Source organism: Eschscholzia californica, unplaced genomic scaffold (assembly GCF_041429995.1).
Source record: "Eschscholzia californica isolate CP2 unplaced genomic scaffold, dmEscCali1.0.p SCAF_5, whole genome shotgun sequence".
NCBI classification, from domain to species: domain Eukaryota; kingdom Viridiplantae; phylum Streptophyta; class Magnoliopsida; order Ranunculales; family Papaveraceae; genus Eschscholzia; species Eschscholzia californica.
The window spans coordinates 4,512,558-4,534,990 of NW_028238472.1; the positions used below are offsets into that span (position 1 = coordinate 4,512,558).

General features: G+C 37.1%; 3 protein-coding genes across 4 annotated transcripts; all 3 read left to right on the forward strand.

Moving 5' to 3' along the window:
• The first annotated feature begins 1,457 nt into the window (after positions 1–1,457).
• On the forward strand, positions 1,458–13,073 carry ROS4 (Acyl-CoA N-acyltransferase with RING/FYVE/PHD-type zinc finger protein). 2 transcript variants are annotated; one of them, XM_086638995.1, is made up of 12 exons: positions 1,458–2,349; positions 2,504–2,568; positions 2,668–2,697; positions 3,611–5,200; positions 5,339–7,236; positions 9,246–9,369; positions 9,929–10,008; positions 10,289–10,530; positions 11,176–11,262; positions 11,424–11,523; positions 11,796–12,000; positions 12,620–13,073. In XM_086638995.1, the coding sequence occupies exons 4-12, from the start codon at positions 3,661–3,663 to the stop codon at positions 12,742–12,744; spliced, it is 4,401 nt and encodes a 1,466-aa protein (XP_086495121.1). In that variant the 5' UTR covers positions 1,458–2,349; positions 2,504–2,568; positions 2,668–2,697; positions 3,611–3,660; the 3' UTR covers positions 12,745–13,073. The 2 variants fall into 2 exon arrangements, with proteins under 2 accessions (XP_086495121.1, XP_086495120.1); XM_086638994.1 differs by having other exon boundaries at positions 3,611–7,236.
• A 1,042-nt stretch (positions 13,074–14,115) lies between these two features.
• Positions 14,116–14,664, forward strand: LOC147536455 (uncharacterized). Its single transcript, XM_086640356.1, has one exon. It carries the CDS (start codon positions 14,116–14,118, stop codon positions 14,662–14,664), a length of 549 nt encoding a protein of 182 aa, XP_086496482.1.
• A 3,426-nt stretch (positions 14,665–18,090) lies between these two features.
• Positions 18,091–21,878, forward strand: LOC147536456 (ketol-acid reductoisomerase). Its single transcript, XM_086641302.1, has 10 exons — positions 18,091–18,562; positions 18,701–18,793; positions 19,225–19,290; positions 19,417–19,557; positions 19,841–20,068; positions 20,218–20,335; positions 20,427–20,566; positions 20,671–20,838; positions 20,971–21,126; positions 21,250–21,878. The coding sequence occupies exons 1-10, from the start codon at positions 18,263–18,265 to the stop codon at positions 21,616–21,618; spliced, it is 1,779 nt and encodes a 592-aa protein (XP_086497428.1). The 5' UTR covers positions 18,091–18,262; the 3' UTR covers positions 21,619–21,878.
• Positions 21,879–22,433: the final 555 nt, after the last annotated feature.

Here is a 22,433-nt window from a genome sequence, read left to right on the forward strand (position 1 = left end):
TACTCGAGCCGCCCGTTGCCCGACAACCCGACTCCTTTAGCGGGTGTGGGCGAGTTTTGGTCAGAGAAAAATTAAAAATTACCTGCCCGATCCACTCGACTACCCTAATAGTCAAAGAGAAGATCTACCCGACCTGCCCACGGCGGAAGTGTTTTAACCCGTGGGCGCCCATACCCGTCCGATTCCCACCCCTACTGTTTCGTAAGAAGCTTTTCAAATGTTTAAAAATTTCTTGAAAGTTTATTAAAAATGTAACGGACGTTTACTCAGTCTTGTCCATTTAACATGACCAAAACCATTCACTTTAGAATTTAGGGTTTAGGAGAATATTGACAAATAATATGTTAGAAAATTTGGAAATTTCAGAGTTAATTAAAGGACAGAGGAATAATCTCTCTATATTTATACCAAACAAAACATGAAAAGGCTGAAGGACTAAACTGATCTTCTCAAAGTGTATGTATTAGGCAAATGAAACCTTTTTAATGTTCTAAACACTACTACCACCACCATACCAGGGTTTAGGGTTTAAGGTTTACGGTTTCATCTTTACACTTATGGCTGCCTTAGAGGGCATTCTTACCCACCTTACTCTCGTCACGATTTCATACCGATTGATTTCGGACAAATTACAAAATTAAATGTAACCGTTGTACTGTACGAAGAATGTCGTTCGATTTATTACAAATAGGGAATGAATGAGTCTCTTCTCCTATTGTCCTTCAAGTTTTTCCACTTTTAGGTATACATGAGTGATAGTTAATAACTAATTTTCAAAATCATACATAATTGAAAACTCAGACAACCCCAAATCCTTCAAGTTTTTCCACTTTTAGGTATACATGAACATGAGTGATAGTAAATAACTAATTTTCAAAATCATACATAATTGAAAACTTAGACAACCCCAAATACAGACAAATTAAGTAAAATCTAACTTAAAAGTTAATGCAACACCGTTAAAAATACGCGGAAATTAACTTAGATGAACACTAACTAAATTTACATAAAAAAAAATATACGCAAATATTTTCTCCGCGAAGATGTTAGTTATTAACTGAAATTCAAACTCGTATTCAACTAACTGTATAAATTTGAAAATGCGCGGTAAAATACTACACGTGAAATTAACACATGCACTAAGGAGTAAATCACAACATGAAACACCTCGTCGATTAAAAATGCATGCTCGAAAAACGAAATCAGAAACACCTGAAATATAATTTGTATTGAAGTACGTCGTAAAACGCTTGATGGATTCATTTGTCCTCTCAAATTTCATCTTCCTTTTCGGATTAATGGAGTCTTTGAACCAGTCTTTATGTTTGAAACTACTTTCCTCCACACACCAAATTTTCATAGAAATATCAATGAGCATGGAAAATCAAATTGAAAACTTAATACCACAAAGAAATTTGGATAACAAATATTAAGAGGAAATGGTGCATCAAATTCACACCAACAAAATTCAAAGATGATCCACCAGTCAAAACTTTGGGAACCCAATCTGGGTGATGCATGAAACAGAGGAATGAGAGAGAAGGTATATGTACAAATAACAAAAAATATAGTCTGCTAAGAAAAAGGATCACAAATTGGCCGGAATTCGTCGGAATTCGACATAGACGATCGGAGTTTTCTCATCTACTGCTTCTAGCATAGGAAAATCCTATCGTTCAGCTGATTTCAGTCACCTTTTTCGATCGACTATCACCGTTAGGATAAAAAATGCCTAATTTGAACATCATAAGAACGAGAGAGAAGCTATGTACTACAAAAAAAAAAATTTAATTTGTGACCAAATAAGTGAGTCGAAATCCAAAATGTACTACTAGAATTTTCCGACGATTTCTCTCTTTTTATTAGATGAGGAAATTCGACGAGTGAACTATCTGATTTTAAGACAACTAATACGATATTATGTAGTATAATAGAGAGAGAAAAAGAACAGGATAGGTAATAATAGTGTGTTATTGTACTAGTGAGAGGGTTTTGTCTCATTGTTTTTCATCAAATCCAAAAATCCACAAAACATTTTCTATCAAAATTTAATCTTTTATTCTCTCGAGCAAAAATTTGACCCTAATTTAATTTTTTTCTTTAACAAACATTTTGAGATTTTAGTGGGGAGGATTTGGGTATTTTTCTGAGGGCGATGAAGCCAAAGAACACTCTCTACTTTTATGTGGGTCTTTTCTCGTTTCTTTATACTTCTTCTTCTCTGCCCTAGTTGTTTCTTTCTTCCTAAGCTCCTAAACCAATTGAAACTCCAAAAAAAAAAACCCTAACCCTATCTTCTTCAAATACTCAAATTTCTCACTGTTATGAACAAAACCCATCATTTCCAAGGTGAGTGTTTTGATCTTCGTTTCATTTTCTTCTTAATTTCATTAATGTTGTTGTGAAACTCATTTATTAAAAGTTTCAACCTTTTTTTTTGGGGTTGGATTTCTCTTTAATGAATCTGATTTTGTTATAAATTTGGGATTTTGGGTGATGAAAGATTTCAGCTTTGGTTAAATTGGTACATTTTGGTGGAAATTGAATGCATGCATTTGTGAATCGAAGGTTAGATTTCTGGATCCTGTTTCTCTTGGGTATATTATCTTCTTCCTTGTTTTATTTTCGTTCTCAGTTCTTATCTCTCTCATTTTCTCTGTAATTCAGGAATGTGGATGCTGAAACTGGGTTTCAAAGGTTTGATCTTTTCCCTAATTTCTTCTTATCCTTTTGATTTTGTTGATGGGTTTGCTTTTCTGTGGATTTTAATGGAGGAAAGGTATCAGCTTTACTAGATTTTGGTAATTGAACGCCTAAATCAGTGTTTTATCTCTGGATCCTCTTTTTTGTTGAAGATCATTTATCTATATCTCCTCCTCACTCTCATCCTGTTCAAAATGAAATGATGAACATGTAAAATGTTACCCTAGGTTTATCTTTCTTCTAGTTTTCCTTTTGTGTTGATTTCTCTCATGATTTTGTTTTGCTAAATTGATCATGAAAAATATTTGAGCTTTGACAGATTTCTGCATATTTAAAGAATTGCATGTATTTTATGAATTGCTCTTCTGATTTCTGGTCATGTGGATCCTGTTTCTATCTGTTTTTTTTTTTAATTTGAAGATCATCCTAGTTGAGTTTTTGCCCTCTTTCATTCATATCTCTTACCAGTTCAGTAATGTTTTTGCCATTTTGAAACCCAACGTTCAAAGGTTTTATTATTTTACTTTTTTGTTTTGATTAATTTGGAAGATTTGAGAAACCGAACGTGTATTTTTGCAAAATTTGGGTCCTGTATCCTGCCCTTTTTGTCGTATTGAATTTCGAGAAACTGGGTTTCCTTGTAAACTTCGGATTTTGAAACATAATTAGTGAAACTCCAGGTTGGTTTGCATGCTATTGTTGAAATGCTATATGAATCATTACGTAGAAATTTTGACAATAGAATCTGTAGGTTCCGAGTTTCCCATTTGCAGATTTCATTTTGTAGCAGACTTTGTTCCTTTTTGTCGTTTTTACCAAATCTAGTTTGCTGCAAACTGAATTTTCTCATTACGAGATTTCGTACGTGGTTTTAACATATTCGTTTTTGTCGTATTTCTGTTTGTAGGATATTAAGAATGCCATGTAACTGATTGGGATTGAAAGGAGCTCGTAAAGATGTTGTTTTGCAAGCAGATTGAGGATTTGTGCGAAGATGACTTTGAAGGGTCAAAAGAAGAACGTCAGATTTTCATGGATGTTTTCTATGGAGGAATTGCAGGAGAAGATACTCAGAGATGCCCGGTTAATAAAACTACCAATTCCGAACCAGATGGCTTTAAAGCGACAAATGCTTTGGTCTGTTCAAATAGTGAAAATTCTGGGGTGACAACTCAGTTCTCCCCGAAGGACTCATATACAGAGGATTCTCGTATTCCAAATGATGATTCCGGTAATGAGAAAGAAAACCCCGAGGATATGAAAAATGTTAATGTAGGACTCGGGTGTACTCAAGAAAGCTATGGTGCTTGTGTCGAAAGGGATGAGGTCGAAACTTCTGTTAAGGGAATGAAGTTGTCAAATAATGAACTTTCCGTTCTGAGTCCAAATAATAGTGTGCCTCTTGGAGCAAAGCCTTCTACTCAAATGGTAATATTTAATGAAGTTGATCCAATCAGAATGTACCCGTTGGTTGAATCATCTAGTGAAGGTGTCGTATGTAGTACTTACCTGCACGTGCGACTTGGAGAAGTGAACAACAAACAGGATAGCCCATCGATCAAAGACAGCAGAGTTGATCTTGATGAGAGAGAAACCTCGAAGCGTAAACTTCCAAGTTCGTTTGAAAGAGAAAGAAATGAAGTTATAGAAAGTAAAGCTATTACATATCAGACTTCTCTGGCTAGTGATTCTCCGGAGCTCTTGATTGAAAGTGCATCTGTTGCTCATGCATCTATTCCTAATTTAGCCATGGTAGAAAAATCTCAAGAATCCTTCGTTGCAAACTCAGATTTAAATAATATGACTGGGAAAAATAAATCTTTCAGTGATATGTATCCTCGCCTCCGTGGCCATATCAATAATGTACTTATGGGTAAGGGTTGGGGGCTTGAAAAGAGAAAAAAGAGCAACAGCCCTCTTTTGAACACTGTTTATAAGTCACCTGCCGGAAAAATTATCACAGCATTTCATAAAGCTTGGAGGTTATGTGGTGAGAGTCTGTTTGTTGGTAAATATAAAGCTGTGCGGGAGGAAAATGGGAAGGAGTGGCGTAATGTTGAAGAGCTCTGGTCTGATTTATCCGATACACTTTTGGGTATTGAGAATGGCTTGCTGCAGGAAATGGAAACTTCTTTTGCTTTGGCTCATCACTGGAGTCTTATAGATCCTTTCGTGACTGTTTTCTTCATTGATAAACAAATTGGTGCTCTAAGAAAGGGAATACCTGCCAAAGCATCAAGAACTGTGGTGGTTGAAATGAATCAGGAAACTGATGTATTATCATCGGGACTTGTTGATGGGGTTGGATACCAGCTTGAGGGACCACAAGGGGATCAAATTAACTACTTAACTGATGGTGTACAGCTGCCCAAGGGCAATGGTCATCTACAGAACGAACAAAATAGCAAAGGAAGTTTCTCCCTTGTCAATGAACAAAGAAAAGGAGGGTTGTCGAAAGCTATGAAAGATGTGTCTACTTCTTTGGTAGAGGGAAAAGGTAAAGAAATCAAATCAAATACTACAGACCAAACAAGAAGCGTTCAGCATAGTTTGCTAACTGGTAGTGAATCTGGTTTCCCATTTAGGCAAGTGGATACTTGTTTTCATGATGTTCCTGTTGTTTCAAATAATGCAGATGTAGTAGTGAAGAGGGCCCGGGATTTGCTCCCTCAGCAAGATAGCAGGTCAAGGAGTATGAAAGCTTCCAAAGGTGGTAGTGATGATTATGCAAAATCTGATGGAGAGAGAGTGGAGAAGATGTTGGATAAACTGCAAGGCTCAGCGGACGACCAGCTAAATAGTTCAAACGAGAATCTTGTTCCAGCCGGGGACTTGTACAAATTATCGGGACACTGGGATTATTCCTGCTGGCGTTTTACTTCCTTCTCTGACAAAGCAGAGACAACTAATAAGAGTAATGAAAACACTTCTAACCAAAAAGGTAAGAGTGAAAGTTTTCCCGTGCAATGGCAAAAGGGGTCTAACAATGAATTATTAAAAGCTCACTGCTCAACTGGAGGATCATATAGGCATGACGGAGAGGTGACACTTCTAGGAAGTTGTTCTGGTCTGAAGAGCATAGAGGAGAACTACTCCACATGTGAGCCTAAGAACATACATATAACATTAACAGAGGAAAATGTTATTACGGCAAAATCAAACTTTTCTAATAGTGGAGACTTCTTGATAAAAGATTTAGCGACCCAAGGTTCCACAACAGTTGAAGCGGATCAACTACATTATTTGAATCAAAAGAAAACTCAAGATAAACTTATAGACGAAACTAGTCAGTATACTGAACAGGTCGATGTAAGTCATTTTGACTTGAATGTGGGGATGAGCAGCGTGGACACTCCAAAAGAAGTAGGTAATGGGACTTCATTTGTACAAGAAACTGCGTCAAGGAACTTTGAACAATCTGATCTTGAAGATGAGGATAGCAGAGGGTCTCAAGCTTCAAGCTTTGAGATGGAGCAAACATATGGGCCAGCAAAGCCTAGCCTAAAAAAGAGGGGTAGGCCCAGAAAGTGTAAGAATTTATCAGAGATCAGAGCGACTAAACCTTATGACAAAAGAAGGCAGTTGGTACTGTCAACACCTCAGTCAAAGGATGGTCAGACAGCATTCGAAATTAATGGTAGGAATGAAGGAAATCATGGGAGCTCTTTGACTATTAGTTCTTCCCAGCACCAGAAAGGTTCTAAATTAAGAAAACGTAAGCTTCAGTGTAGTGGTTTTGAAGCCCGTGATACAAAGAATCCTGATGGAGCAAGTTCTGTCGACAACACTGATGAATCTCCTGTATATGTGAAGAATGGCTTTATGGACTCTCCTACTGGCACAAAAACCAGTAGATCAAAAAAATCAGGATTTCAGAAATCAAAGGGTCCGAAGAGATTGCGGGGAGCTCAGATTGATGATGATGATGATCTTTTGATTGCATCAATGATAGTAAATAAAAATCTGAGCTCTAATAGCAAGCAGTGTGCCCTAAAACCAAGTGAGGCGAAAGCTCTAACAAAGCTCAAGAATAAGAAGGGTAGTTGCAAGTTGCTTTTACGAAGTCCAGGGAAAGGTGGAAAGCACTATACTGAAAAGAAGTGGTCCTCTTCAGGAGGAAGGACAGTGTTGTGCTGGTTAATTAATGCTGGTGTTATATGTGTTAGTGATGTGGTTCAGTACCGGAGTCAGAAGGAAGGTGATGCAATTAAAGAGGGGTGGGTTACTAAGGATGGTATTATCTGTAAGTGCTGCAGCAAAGTGCTTTCTGTGTCTGAACTCAAGGTGCATGCTGGATTCAAGCTTCACAGGCCGTATTTAAATCTTTTCTTGGAGTCTGGTAATCCATTGACAGTGTGTCAGCTTCAAGCTTGGTCAGCAGAATACAAGGCCAAAAAAGGTGGAAAACGAGTGGTGGAAGTTGACGATGTAGATCAGAATGATGATACATGTGGACTTTGTGGCGATGGTGGTGAGCTGATTTGCTGCGATAACTGCCCTTCTACTTTTCATCAGGCGTGCTTGTCTGCAAAGGTTCGTCTTTTGCTGAATACAGATTCTCTTGGGCCATCCAAATTTGAAAACTTAAATCCCAACCATTGAATATGAACTTGGGAGATTAATCTCAGCCATTGGGAGGAGGGAAAAAGTTACCCTCCTCCCTCATTAAATAGATATATAATCATATTGTTTATCCTCTCAATGTCTCTCTTGACCTTCCTATCCTAGTTTAGTTGTAGCCTTCGTTGGTGATGTCTTGATCATATTACCTAATGCAATCGTAGTTTTATGATTCTGTCAACTGTCTTAATGTACAAGTACTAGTGAAGCCGCTTCTCTGGTATAGTTCACTAGTTATGTGCTTTCTGAGACCACATGATAAACATGAGTTTAAGGTTTATGGTACATGAAAAGTTGAATTTGGTTGTAAGTTAGAGGAGTCAACATTACCTCCAGTGTTGTACCAAATTCTTGAACATATGTTGGCCACTTGGGAGGCGGATCATCAAATATATCCAGATATCCAAATATCATATACAAGTCCCTATGTTCACAAGTGGTAATCATTTTATGTCCTTCAATTTTAGGTATAGGTTTTCATAATTTTTCTTTATAATAACTTCGAAATTTTGATCACTATATCAAACAATAGTTGTTTCACCAAATTGTCCGGGCTTATATCTATGCATATATACTTAGAACAATGAGGTCTCCTTGTTGATTTCATTACTATAGAGAGGTAAATCAACGTATGCAGTATGCACCATTGGCGTGTATAAACCTCGTGGCTGAGCCCCCATGCCTCAGCATGATGGTATCCACCTTGATTGGAAAGTCTTAAGTTATGCAAGGTTTCTATTTACTTCAGATATCGTTTGTTTCAGAAAAGTATCACTAGGAACACTTGATTAACAAGATTTCTAATTAGGATTAAGAGTTCAATTTCCTTTAGATTAGGATTTGTATTTCTAAATCTTTGTAATACCTCTTCTCCTTTTTTAAGAAAAGAAAAAATTTATATTCATGAACGAAAATCTACAGATATAATGGCCACGAAAGCCATACCACGAAAGGACTCATCTCAAAGTTGTATTAGGCACCTCCCAACTCGATGAGAATTCCGTCAAAGAGAGGCTTCATCTAATTCTTCCTCTAAGCCCAGAAAGTAATTGATGTTGGCGTTGACACCATCCCAAAACTAACCGCCTTCTTTCAAAATTGCCTTATGTCTAGCCTTCCAAGTTCCAAAAATCCCAAATCATTGTACGAGGTATTCCAAAAACAAATACGTTATGATATCCCAAATTATCTCTGTAATTGTTACCCCGTCTGGAACCGTCCATGCTATCCTGTTTGATATCACAATAGAATTCCATACCTTCCAAGCAAACCCACAATAAAGAAATAAACGTTAGCAGTTCCCTTATCATCTCTGCATAAAAAGTTCAGTTCAGCAAGATTCTCTTCTACGTAGATTGCTAATTGTTGGATTTGCCAAACAAAAGAAACTCTACCTTTAATGGAATTTCTACCTTCCGAATCCATCTAGTTGGGAGCTCAGTACAATCTCATCTCCTTATAGAGCTTCATTACATGATTTCATCAAAAAACTCGCTTTCTTACAAATCCAAGTCCTATCTCGTTGTTGGTGACCGGCCCGTTCCAAGATCTGCAATGAACTCATCTCCTTCCCTTTCATTAAGATTTCACAGTAGCTTTTAGTTACGGTATTTTAAGACGGGACTTGTAATTTTTGAGTTCTTTTATGCCTAAAAGCGTCCAAATTTGTATCTTGTGTAGCGAAAATTATGATAAATGGTGAAACCATACAAGGAAAATTCTTTTTATTCTTATAGAGTGTTATCGATGAGGAGCTCCTATTCGAAATTAAGTAGTTTGGAGTTGATTAGTTGAATATGTTATTCTAATAAATGAACTGATAGTTTAGCGAAAATTATGGTGGGAGATATTTATCTTAATAAATGGTGAAACCATACAGGGAAAAATCTTTTTATTCTTATATTCCTATCTTTTACTTTCAGGAACTTCCCGAAGGCAGTTGGTATTGTGCGAGTTGCACTTGTAAGGTTTGTGGGGAAGTGGCCAGTGAAAATGGAGCTGCAAGTTCATCAGCTGTGCTAAAATGCTCGCAATGTGATCATAAATGTAAGTTTTTTCCATTTAATGTCTACGATCTCTTTATCTGGTAAGGATATGAACTCTGTGATTCTGTCTGAGCGATGGCTCCTCGAGATGCCTCCGAGTGATGACTTGAGATTATATCATATACATTAAAATCATAGAAGAAGTGAACTAGGCTCATATGGGAAATATTATTCCGTATGCCTACAAAATCAGAAAAGCATATACGGTGGTCGAAGGATAAATGAAGTAGGGAATTCTAGTAACCACGATTGATTAATATTAGTATCTATTCATGGTATTTGATTTTTAAAGAATCTTCAGATTCACAATATACTTTTTTCCGGGAGAGATAGTTTACAGACATTGGGGCTGAGGACTAATGTATTGATTTCAACTGCTTAATGTTATGAATTGAGTTCATCGTGCGCAATAATTGTTCTTCATAAATGATCACGTGTTTTGCTTAGTAGTTCTGATTGATTTTATGTCTGTAAATATGGGAATACGATAAAACAAATGGTAACTGAAAGTAATTTATTTCGAAAAATCTTATGGTGACCGTGATTGTTGTTTTTGGCAGATCACAGTACATGCATAAAAGAAAGTGATGCCAGTAAAGCGGTTCGTGATAACTGGTTTTGTGGGGAAAACTGTCAGGAGGTTTGTTCATAATATGATTCTTAGTTTTGCTTGTTATTATCCGGATATGGTTAGACTTTGCCATCTGTAGTTTTGCCGGTTTTTTGTGGAATCTTTTGTCTGAGGGGCACAGTATTTTTCTTTGTATGCTCTAAGCATTTTTATCTTGGAGATGAGGTGTGAAGAAAGTGACGATTAACAACCTTTTGGAAGTGATTACCAGTCGTAACTTACCTAGCTATCATTCTGTAATCCTATTTCCTATTTGTTCTACGACAAATAACTTATTGTCTGCTTACAGATTTTCAAAGGTTTCCGTTCTCGTGTGGGAATGTCGAATCTTATGGCTGATGGATATTCCTGGACCCTTCTTCGATGCATGCAAGGTGACCAAAAAGCTCGATCTGCGCAAAAATTTGCTCTAATGGCAGAATGTAACTCAAAATTAGCCGTTGCTCTTACTATCATGGAGGAATGCTTTCTTTCTATGGTGGACCCTAGGACAGGAGTAGACATGATCCCACAAGTGTTATACAACTGGCAGTAAGAATTTCCACAAGTTATTAGTATTTCTGTATTGGCTATACGATATTTTGTTTGTTCTCTTACTGGACTCACCATTTTCTCTATCGTCCCACTGATTCGGTTCATTCCTCCAGAATCAGCATAACATACAAACAGTATGAATTGTCGCGTTTCTGAATTCTAATAATGCATATCTTAAACTAGAAATTTTGTATATTTACTGTGTGACTTGTAGTAAAACAATTTCAGTGTTTCTTCCATACTAGCATAATATTTACATAATTTCTGTACTTCGATAAGACGATAATTATTTCCACTAAATAGCACTGTTTCCAATCAAAATTAATATTATGGTGTTGATTATAGTGTTACTTCGCCATAAATGTTTGAATCCCTTCACTACAATTAGTTTTTCGTCCCTCTTTTGGTTGCCCAATTTGGTTCTTGCATTTCCCCGAATAGCTGGGAATTAAGTTTGTCGGAGGGTTTCAATATCATCATCACTTTCGACCTTGCAGGGTAATTTTGACCTAAAAAATTAGTTTGGGTATAGAATGTCATACTTTATTTTTATAGGTTAGATATCTTTCTTTGTTTCTTTTTCTTATTGTTAGCTTCTTTACTACCAAATTGAAATTTAACCATTTTCTACTTCATATTTAGCTCGGAGTTCAGACGTCTAGACTATGAAGGCTTTTACACCGTTGTCTTGGAGAAGGGGGATGAAATTATATCAGTAGCTTCCATAAGGTACTATTTATTAAATAACTTATGCTGCTATAATTCATTAAGAACAACGTTAGTGAACTACTGATCTTTGGAACACAATAGCGCATGATTCCAATTAAATTCCTTTTATTTCTCATATTTTATTTCAAGTATGTAAAAAGAAATCTTGTTTCGTTTCATAGGGTTCATGGAGTCACACTTGCAGAAATGCCTCTTATTGCGACGTGCAGTGACCACCGTCGCCAAGGAATGTGTAGGCGGCTCTTAACTGCAGTTGAAGAGGTAGTTTCATTGCATATTCTGATGCCTAATTGATTCTGTCTAACTGTATTTAAGGCCATTTTTATTAGCGTTCATCACTGAATGTGCCTCTTTTTCGAAATATTTGTTCCCCAGGAGCTTTACTCTCATAGCAATATAAATATGGGTATAATTTGATTAGATTAGTGATATTGTAACGGTTAACTTCCTATATTGTACTTCGTGTAGTTCTTTTAGGTGATTTAATCTGTTCGGGCATTGCTTGATTTCTTGTTTGAATTGTTTGTTTGTAGTTATTAAAATCCTTGAAGGTCGAAAGGTTGATAGTGGCTGCAATTCCTAGTTTGGTGGAAACATGGACAGCTGGTTTTGGTTTTGAAGTGATGGAAGATGATGAGAAAGAGCAATTGACTAATATTAGCCTTATGATTTTTCCTGGAACCACCTTCCTGAAGAAGAGCTTGTATGAGAAAGAAGTGACCGGCATGGGAAAATCAGGTAAGCACCTCAGAAATTTTTTCGTTGTTAGAGTAACAATAGTTTCTATTCTTGCCTTTAAAAGACCAACAAAAACTAGCTTTTCCTAAATCATTTGTACGAGTGCTATCTAATACGAGTAGGTGATTCCGGAATTTGCCTGTGGAGGGCACACCATACCCAGACAACCACACCCACCCACCCTAGTATAGAAAATACCCGACAATGCGTATTGAGTATTTTAGTTCGCACAGGAGTATCTGAAAATACCCGACAGTTTGCTTAGCGAGTATTATGGTATATGGATGTTAAATATGCATTTAAGATCCACGAGTATCCGTATTGAGTATCATCCTTACGTAGTTTTAAGACACATCTACTTTGCTCTAGATGGTATAATGGTATATATGGATCTTAAATATGCTTCGCCATTAGCTGGTTACAGGTCTAGATGGTAGTAGTGATGTGATCTAGATTGTTTTCAAGACATGTTGATAGAACTAGTCCTTGAGCATAAAACCAAACATCTATATCAGAATAGTTCATAGTTGGCGAAACAAGTTGAAATTGAGTCTAGAAACCAAGCATTGTTCTAACTGAAAATGTCTCTATTTCTTTGTATTTTTCATGTGATAATCAGGAGGACCAAGTAATTCGGCAGCAAGATTGAGTTCGATAGAAGAAAGTCCCTGCAATAAACAGAACACAAATCTTGATTCTGCACAGAAATCCGAAAGCAATGTAGGAGTTGGATCAAAAGCTTAAACTATTTCGGTCCCGGACATGACGAAAATGCAGTTGGAAAAACAGGGAAGTAGAAGTTCTAATAAACCTGTTGTAGATGAAAAAGAAAACAAATCTGAGTAGGGAATTTTGTCGCCCGAGGTTTTTTAAAAACCTCGGACGTGTAAGTTGAGAGAGTTGGTTGGTCGGTCATTTGACAGAGTAGTAGTGAAAAAAACTCAATAAAAATATAATGTATATAAAATATGGTACTAGTTGTTTGTGAAGGAAAAGAGTTATTTAGACTTGTAAAAAGGGTGGTAGACAATGTTATGTTTTGGATTAAGGAAAGAAAAAGATTAAAGATGGTATTTTCGGTTTTGTGATTATTTTTTTCTCTATAGGTAAGAGGAAAAAATAAATGTTTTGAAAAAGGCATTGTAACAGTTCTCTTTTTTTATGACTGTTACAGCATTTTTGTGTTTTAAGTTGCATTTTCTACTTGCATAAAAAAAAAAGTTGCATTTTCTCATGCCTATTTCAAATGAGTTATTTGAGGGAGATTTTCATGCATTCTCTATGGCCTTTTGTGTTTTACTTCTCCCTTCATAACAAAAACAAAATCATCTCCCTTCTACTTCCTTGTCTTTTGTATCTCTAGAAACCACTAGTGGGTTTATTGTTCCAAATTTTAATTCTTTTTTCTTGTTGAATCTTTCGAAATTTTAATTTTTTTTTTTTTCTTGTTGAATCTTTTTTCTTGTTGAATCTTTCGAAATTCTAAGATTCATATGATGAAGATAAAAAACGAAGCAAAATCGTTTTGGTTTGTGGATGGTGATGTCTCTTATTCTTCAAACAAAATATTTACACTTTTCTCTTTAATCATATGATCTAATTTCTCTACCATGAGAAAAGAAGAAGGATCTTCAAGCCTCAAATCAAGGAATAATCCCTAATATTTTTACTCTTGAATTTGCTCCTGAATTTGATCAAGTGGCTCACAAGTCACTTGATTAGTTTCGCATGAGTTAAACGCATAGAGGTGAACTTTTGGGTCTCTTTTGATGCAGCTCACATACGGATAATGGATGTTAGAGTAAGTCCAACCAGGGATTGTCCTAGGGCCTTAAAACCACTTTTTCATTCAAATTTAAGGGTACCAGTTCAACTCCCGAAATTCAACTCCAACCACAGACTCTCTTGGGCTCTTAAATTTGAATTTATCTCTTTTCTACTATTCCAACCACTATATCAAATTCTTTATCAACTTTTTCTCTCTATAAATACAACTCTCTTTCTCTACAAACTCAAATCAATTTCATTTTCTTCTTTCTCTACAAACTTATCAAACCTTCTTCCTATACCCTTTATTTTTTTTACAATGCAGAACTGTTTTTTTTATTCAACATGATGGTTGACGAAGATGCATCGGCTGCAGAAAGAGATGATGATCTCTTAATGTTACAACAAATGAAAAAAGATGCTAAACGAAAACGTACTCGTCATGTTGGTTCTGTTTCAGGTCATCGAACGATAGATCGTAATAGACAACTCGGCCATGAAACCATTATGAGAGACTATTTCAATGGAACTCGAACTTATGATGATACAATGTTTCGCGCACGCTACAGGATGAATCGTGATTTATTTTTACGTATTCTCAATGTTGTTGGGGAATACAACCCCAAATTTACCGAAAGAATGGATGGATTGGGTCAAAGTGGATTGTCACCTCATCAAAAAATAACATCTGTAATGAGGATGCTTGCATATGGAAGTTCGACCGATTCACAAGACGAATATTGTCGAATCGGTAAGTCTATTGTCACTGAATCCTTACGAGAATTTGTAATAGGAGTCATCCATGTCTTCGGACCTAGATACTTGAGGGATCCGAGTGAATCCAACATATCTAGACTCCTAGCACTTGATGAATCACAAGATTTTCTGGAATATTAGGGAATATTGATTGTATGTATTGGGAATTGAGTAAATGTCTTGTGGCATGACATGGAACCTACACTGGCCATGTCAAAGCCCCAACTATCATCCTAGAAGCAGTTGTATAGTCATATCTCCATATATGGCATGCATTTTTTGGGATGCCTGGATCATGCAATGTCATTAATGTTCTTGAGCGTTCACCGGATTTTGATAAATTGTTAATGGGTGAGAGTCCCCCGGTTAATTATGTAGTTAATGGCACACAATATGATACGGATTATTATCTTGTTGATGGGATATACGCTTCACGGAGTACATTAATCAAAACTTTTTCTAATACATGTGACCCGAAAGAAGCATACTTTGCCAAAAGACAAGAGTCGGTACGAAAAGATGTTGAACAAACTTTGGTGTACTGCAAGCTCGATGGGGAGTTATCCGAGGTTCATCTCGTTGGTGGGATATAAACGCAATGAGTGATATCATGAAGGCGTGTATCATCATCCATAACATGATTATTGAAGACGAAGGACCAAATGCTGCAAACGTTGTCGATGGATGTGAAATTGGTCCGGTACATCGTGGAGAAACTTTATCGGGCGAATTGCTTGACCGTATGGGTCGAGTTAGAAGCCATGACATCCACATCCGGTTGAAGGCTGATTTTGTTGAACACGTGTGGAATACGAGATCTAACGACAACGAATATATTATTTTAAGTTGTTAAATTAATGTGTTGGATTATCAATGTTAATGCATTTTAAGTTTTTAAATTAATGGGTTATTTTTATTTATTTTATTTTGTTTAAAAAAACCGTTGGATCATATCCACCATTGGATGTGATCCAACATATGACCGTTGGCGACCTCCCCAACGGTCATATGAAAGGTGTTTAGCTGGCCCTTAATAAGGGTCGGTTGTGGTTGGACTGGTGGGGAGGGGCCCTTAATTTGAATTAAGGGCCTCAACCCCCGCCGGTTGGACATGCTCTTATATATGTCTACTCAACTCTCTGGGACTCTAAAAAGTCATAGGCTAACAATGTTGTTAACAAGGAGTCACTTACTGTAGGATTCGACTTAGTCACTTTTCTTATGAAAGGATTTTATATTAATAAAATTTTGACGGGAAACAAATTAAAAACCCAAGAAGCACTTTCTTAGGACTTCTGTTAAACCAAATTTCTAGCGAAGAGGAACCCCTTTGTCGAAGAATTTAAAGAGAGAGAAAAGAGAAGACGAGAGAGAATAAGAGAAGAAGAAGGAAGAAAAAAAAGTTAAAGTCTCCGACTGAACTCTGCTGGCAACTGTTGTTGAAGAAGAGAAGAAAATGAGAAAGAAAGAATTTTTTTCTTAATTTGGAGGGTCACCGAGAATAGATTGTAGGCCTGCGACAACCTAACAACCACTATTGTGCCATTAGGTCAAATATTGGCTGAAACATTGCCTCATATAGATAAACTGCTTTTAACTATTTTAGGGATTGCCTTTAGAAAGTTTGCTTTAACAACTTTGATCATTGTCTATAAAATCTCCCATTCGGAAAACTCTCTCTTCGATCCCCCAAACCACCCAAATTCAATTAGATCGGATTGATCTTGTCTGTTGGAATAGAAAATGTTTACCCTACTAGTAGGGGTGGGAATCGGTCATTGTCACTTCATCGGATCAGTCGATTCAGACATAAAATGTTGGTGACCAACTATTTAATCGGGCGGTCGCTTTCAAGAATTGTTTGTCAATTAACTGTTCAAGCCGTTTATTTTATCGGGCTAGTCGGACGCCGGACAGTCTCGGTCCGGACTTTCTAATAAAAATGGTGGCCAATACGTGGACAACCGTTTTTCTTATATGGACAACTATCTTATGTGGACAACCAAAATAATTAATTTTTTTATATGGACACCAGTTTCTAAGGGGACAACTCTCTATTATTTTTACTCAAGTCCTCTTAGAATTAGTTGTATTATTTTAACACCTCCCTCTTTCCTCATAAACCCTAAGTAAGTTTGGTCTTCTTCTACTACTTCATCTTCATCATCAACCCAAACTTCTAGAGAGAGAATTGTTTTGGAGAAGATTATGACATCAAACAAAGGGAAGGGAATTGTTGAAGGATATTCCTAACTAGAAAGATCAGATCTAAAAACCCTAAAACCCGTTAAACTTTTAAAACCTAGAAATCAAAAATTTCAAAACCCTATATTTTTTTACAAACAAGTAGAGTTGCTCGTGCTTCGTGGAAAATCGATAAAACACGAGAGATCTTAATTTCTGAGTTTTTGTAAAAAAAAAAATCTGACTTGCCAATTTCGTAGATTTCCTACGAAAATTTGGCAAGTCAGAAGGAAACTTGCCACGAAAATCTAGCATATTTTCGTAGATTTCCCACGAAATTCTGGGAATTTCTTCTTCACTTCGATTTTTTGCCTTGAAAATCGTTTTGTATTCTTTCAAAACCCATCAATGTAGGGTTTGATTAAAAACCCATCTAGGATTTGATAAAAAAACAAAGGGAAGTAGTAGAAACTATAGTTCACTAAAAAACAAAGAGAAGTAGTAGAAACTATAGTTTACTAAAAAAATAAGGGAAGTGGAGATCGATGAGTTTTATCTTCTTCATTCATCTAGGGCTTGATAAAAAACAAAAGGAAGTGGTGGAAACTATAGTTTACTTTTAGTAGCAGTACAAGAATAAGAATAAGACTAAGAAGAAGGAAGAAGGAAGAAGAAGAAGATGATGAAGAAGACAACTTAGGTTTTCAATTTTGAACTATTATTTTGTTAATGGTCCACAAGTTAGTAACTGTTAGTATTTAAGACTTTATGGAGTTGTCCCCTTATTAAATCAAAGTCAACTAAGTCAAGCATAATTGACTCGCACCGGGCCCGAAAATAGTTGTTCATATAAAAAAAACAGTTGTCCACGTATTGGCCACCATAAAAATTACATAAACTTATAACTTTTTTTTTATCACCACAAACAAAATTACAAATGAAAATGTTAAAGAAAGAAAAACAAGAAATTATAAAAGAAATTGGTCATCATTTGGCAAGATATAACTAAGACGTGGGTAAATCACTGGATCTAACTTCATATTTTCGATAACATACATTATCTAACACTACAAGCCCCAAGACAAAGTACATCCTTGAATAATATGTTGCTGATTCAAAGTTAGCTCCATGACCATCATATGTCCACAAAATTCGACTGTCTATTACCTCTAAAAACGAAGACGGGTTATTCGGTCACTCGTACCGGTCGGTTAGTGGGCGGTCTTTCGATACAAAATTTTGATTGTGATGATCCGCCAATTATTTCGGATCAACCAGACACTGACTGTTATGACCATCGGGTGCCCATAGACACTTTTTGTTTCGGTCGAACGGATCGGGTAGCGGTCTTTCCGGGTTTTTTCCCAACACTACTAGTAACATGGAGACAAAAATGTTAAGCTATAAAAAGTAGGGGTATTTTAGGGAATTAACCCTATAAAATTTTTGGGTATAAAATGATTGCGATTATCCACCTTTGGTCTAATCTCATTTCTCTGATTCTCATTTGGTGGAACTCTGTGTGTTACTCACAGCAAGCAGCTCAGTTTCACTAATGGCGGCGGCTACTTCTTTCTCAGCATCCTTGTCTTCTCCTCCTTCTTGTTCATCTAAAACCCTTAAACCTGTTCATACATCTCTAGGTTTCAATCTAGGGTTTCTCTCTTCATCTTCTAAAACCCTAAAACCTCTTCTTGCTCGTGTCTCTACCAATAACGACAATGTCTCCGTCAGTGGATCGTCTCTTGCATCTCGAATGATGGTCTCAGTTCCTGCTATTAAACCCTTGACTACCCTTGATTTTGAAACCTCTGTGTTTAAGAAGGAGAAGGTCACACTTGCAGGAAATGACGAGGTCAATTCTCTCTCTCTCTCTTGATCTGTTTGTTAATTAGGGTTATAATATGAACGTGTTGTGATTTGACTGATTTGTTAATTAGGTAAATGTGAAAAAGTTTTGATTTTTATTTGTTGGTTTTGTGATTTGATACAGTATATTGTTAAAGGAGGAAGGGATTTATTCCATTTGTTACCTGAAGCATTCAAGGGGATTAAGCAGATCGGAGTTATTGGTTGGGGTTCTCAGGTAATAATTCTCATTCTTTCTTCTTTAATGGTGTTTGATTCAAGCATTTGAAATAGCTAGAGTTTCTATATGAATTTTTCGATGAAGATTTGGGTCGTATTTGGATGATCATTATTTCGTAGTTGGATAATCAAAATTTATCTACCATTGAATGTCAAATTATATGTTAATTACATTAATGTTTCTTAGACCATTTGCTTATCCAGAGTTCTAACATGAGAAATCAATTAAAAAATGTTTTTGAAGAAGAAGATAATGTTTCATCATTTCATTATATTAGGGTTTTGATTGTGACTTTATATATGTTATTTATTTTCTCTATCGTAATTAATCGTCACCCACATGAACAAATTATAGTACACCTTAATAATCCTCTTTTTGTTCAATCTTTCTTTCGCACTTATTTATTTTTATCAATTTTTTCTGTTTAGGGACCTGCTCAAGCTCAGAACCTGAGGGATTCACTTGTAGAGGCTAAGTCTGACATTGTTGTCAAGGTGGGTTTCGCATAAGAAGTTACTCCCCGAATACTATAAAAATTCTATTGTGCCATTCTGTCATCTAAATTGATGATATTGCTAACTCACTTTAGATATATTGCTGTGGTTTATCTATTTGTACAGATTGGGTTGAGGAAGGGCTCTCGTTCTTTTGCCGAGGCACGTGCTGCTGGATTTACCGAGGAGAATGGAACTTTGGGTGAAATTTATGAAACTGTTGCAGGAAGTGATCTTGTATTGCTATTGATTTCTGATGCAGCACAGGTAATTCAAAATTTGAGCTGCTTATGTTGTTATATCAGTTGGTTCCTGATATTGGAAAATCTTTGTACTTCCATGTTCCGCTTGTTGTGCTCTAAACAAAGTGAATTCCCGGAAATTCAAATTCCTTCTGGGAATGGTTGATAAGCACTTGGCAACGTTGACTATATGGATGGGTCCTATTTTCTCCAATTGTTTCATTCTATGTTACTTTTTAATATCACATGTCTGGTTTCTTTTTCGCTGTTATGTTTAGAATGCTAAGATTGTTTTTTACGTGTTGCAGGCTGATAATTACGAGAAAATATTCTCCCACATGAAGCCTAACAGCGTACTTGGTCTTTCCCATGGATTCCTTCTTGGACATTTGCAGTCTATGGCGACTGATTTCCCCAAAAACATCAGTGTAATTGCTGTCTGCCCAAAGGGAATGGGTCCATCTGTTAGGAGACTTTATGTTCAAGGCAAAGAGATTAATGGTGCTGGAATTAATGCTAGTTTTGCTGTTCACCAGGTCTACCTATTGTAACATTTTGTTCTTATTCAAACTTTTCAATCATTATCTGTTTAATTTCTCATTTCTAAGGAGTTAACCGTTTACTGTATGTATAGATGGTTTTTGTTCATTTTTGTTACTCAATGTTCATATGTTCATTTGTGCAGGATGTTGATGGTAGAGCAACAGAGGTGGCCCTAGGGTGGTCAGTTGCTCTTGGTTCTCCTTTTACATTCGCGACAACCCTAGAGCAGGAATACAAGAGTGACATTTTTGGGGAGCGAGGTTAGTTCTTATGTGTCCGGACAACAGTTATTTACTCCTCAGCCAAGTCAACTGTTTTGTCTTCTAACGGGATGCACATGAAAATTGGCAGGCATTTTGCTTGGAGCTGTACATGGAATTGTGGAGTCCTTGTTTAGAAGGTACACTGAGAATGGGATGGCTGAAGACCTTGCTTACAAGAACACTGTTGAGTCCATCACTGGAATCATCTCAAGGACCATCTCGACTGAGGTCCGGACATTGTGATTCAGCTCGCTGCCCCCTCCATATTTTTTTTTTATCTTTTGTAACATTTTGTGCTCATTGAAGTGTTTTTTCGTTAACTCTTCCTACAGGGCATGTTAGCCGTATACAACTCCTTGTCAGAGCAGGGCAAGAAGGATTTCCAGACTGCATACAGTGCCTCATACTACCCTTGCATGGAGATCCTCTATGAGTGCTACGAGGATGTTGCCAGTGGCAATGAGATCCGAAGTGTTGTTTTGGCCGGGCGCCGATTCTACGTATGTCCATGCACTAATTCTTGATGAGATGATATTCATTTGTGATTTTTTTTTTTCTAAATTGGAGTTTGTATACTATCTTAGAGATGTTACTGATCTAGTCTAATTAAATATTCTGGCTTTTATTAACAGGAGAAAGAAGGCCTTCCAGCTTTTCCAATGGGTAACATCGACCAGACAAGAATGTGGAAAGTTGGTGAAAGAGTTCGATCAACAAGACCAGAAGGTGATTTGGGTCCACTATACCCTTTCACTGCTGGGGTTTTCGTTGCTTTGATGATGGCTCAGGTAAACCCTCTACATCAATATAAGCTTGCTTAGTCATTACACATGAGAGATGACGAAAGTAAAGAATTATGAAATTCTTGTGATTTTGACCTTACTGTCTTGTTAAATTGCTAAATTATCCAGATTGAGGTCTTGAGGAGGAAGGGACACTCTTACTCAGAGATCATTAACGAAAGTGTGATTGAATCTGTCGATTCTTTGAACCCCTTCATGCATGCACGTGGAGTCTCCTTCATGGTTGACAACTGCTCCACAACAGCACGATTGGGATCAAGGAAGTGGGCTCCAAGATTCGATTACATTCTCACTCAACAAGCTTTGGTGGCAGTCGACAACAACACTCCCATCAACCAAGACCTCATTAGCAACTTCCTGTCCGACCCCATCCACGGAGCAATTGAAGTCTGTGCCCAGCTTAGACCAACTGTTGACATCTCCGTACCAGCAAATGCAGACTTCGTAAGGCCCGAGCTTCGTCAATCTAGCAATTAAAACTTTGAAGAGGTCAGTTATGTGCATATCCGATTAGCTACCAGGATGTGTCTTGACTAGTACTCGAAGCTTTAGCAAACTGAGGTAATTTTTAACAATTTGATGGATAAATATGAGGTATGTAAGTTCTATCGTGTTTGTGGCTTGAGAGGTGCAAACTATGAGCACTTAGTTTTTCCTCGAAGATTAGTTTCTTTTCTTGCTTGTATCTGAACTCGTTACTATGGTACTGCTATCTATTACGGTTGCCTTCGAGAACACTTCCCTGTCTTTTAGGTTCATAAATCATGTGATATCCATCTCAGAGAAAAGAAAATCCGCCTACAAGGCCTTGATATGGCTTGGATGTTAAATTTAGGGTGCCATGGCCTGCCCCTCTCTCGGCACTCCCTGTGGGTGGATTCCTCGGGCCTCATCTGAGGCCATGGACAAGGTAGCCCGAGTGCACTTGGACTCGCCCGAGTGCACTTGGACTCGCCCGAGTGCACTTGGACTCGCCCGAGTGCACTTGGACTCGCCCGAGTGCACTTGGACTCGCCCGGGTGCTAAGGCACTAGGACTGCCCAGTCTGTGGGGGGTAAGAGTAATGGTGGGGCAAGAGCAATTTTTCGGAGCACCTACAGGCCTCTTCCCTTTATTGAGGACCAGAAGGTTTTCTGGTTTTCTTTGGTTGCTTTGTAGAGAGGAAATTTACAAAACACATTTTTTACTATTCACATCGTTATTCATATTCACGCACACCCACCTTCACCCGTTTTACTATTCACTCGTCTTCTCTCCCATTTAGCCTGCGATTTGTCTGAATTTCAGTCAGA

Coding starts and splice junctions, on each gene's coding strand:
- LOC147536456 (XM_086641302.1), top strand. CDS start 18,263: ATGGCGGCGGCTACTTCTTTCTCAGCATCCTTGTCTTCTCCTCCTTCT. Junction 18,563..18,700: donor CACTTGCAGGAAATGACGAG/GTCAATTCTCTC, acceptor GATTTGATACAG/TATATTGTTAAAGGAGGAAG. Junction 19,291..19,416: donor AGTCTGACATTGTTGTCAAG/GTGGGTTTCGCA, acceptor CTATTTGTACAG/ATTGGGTTGAGGAAGGGCTC.
- LOC147536455 (XM_086640356.1), top strand. CDS start 14,116: ATGGTTGACGAAGATGCATCGGCTGCAGAAAGAGATGATGATCTCTTA.
- ROS4 (XM_086638994.1), top strand. CDS start 3,661: ATGTTGTTTTGCAAGCAGATTGAGGATTTGTGCGAAGATGACTTTGAA. Junction 11,263..11,423: donor ATATCAGTAGCTTCCATAAG/GTACTATTTATT, acceptor TTCGTTTCATAG/GGTTCATGGAGTCACACTTG. Junction 11,524..11,795: donor TCTTAACTGCAGTTGAAGAG/GTAGTTTCATTG, acceptor GTTTGTTTGTAG/TTATTAAAATCCTTGAAGGT.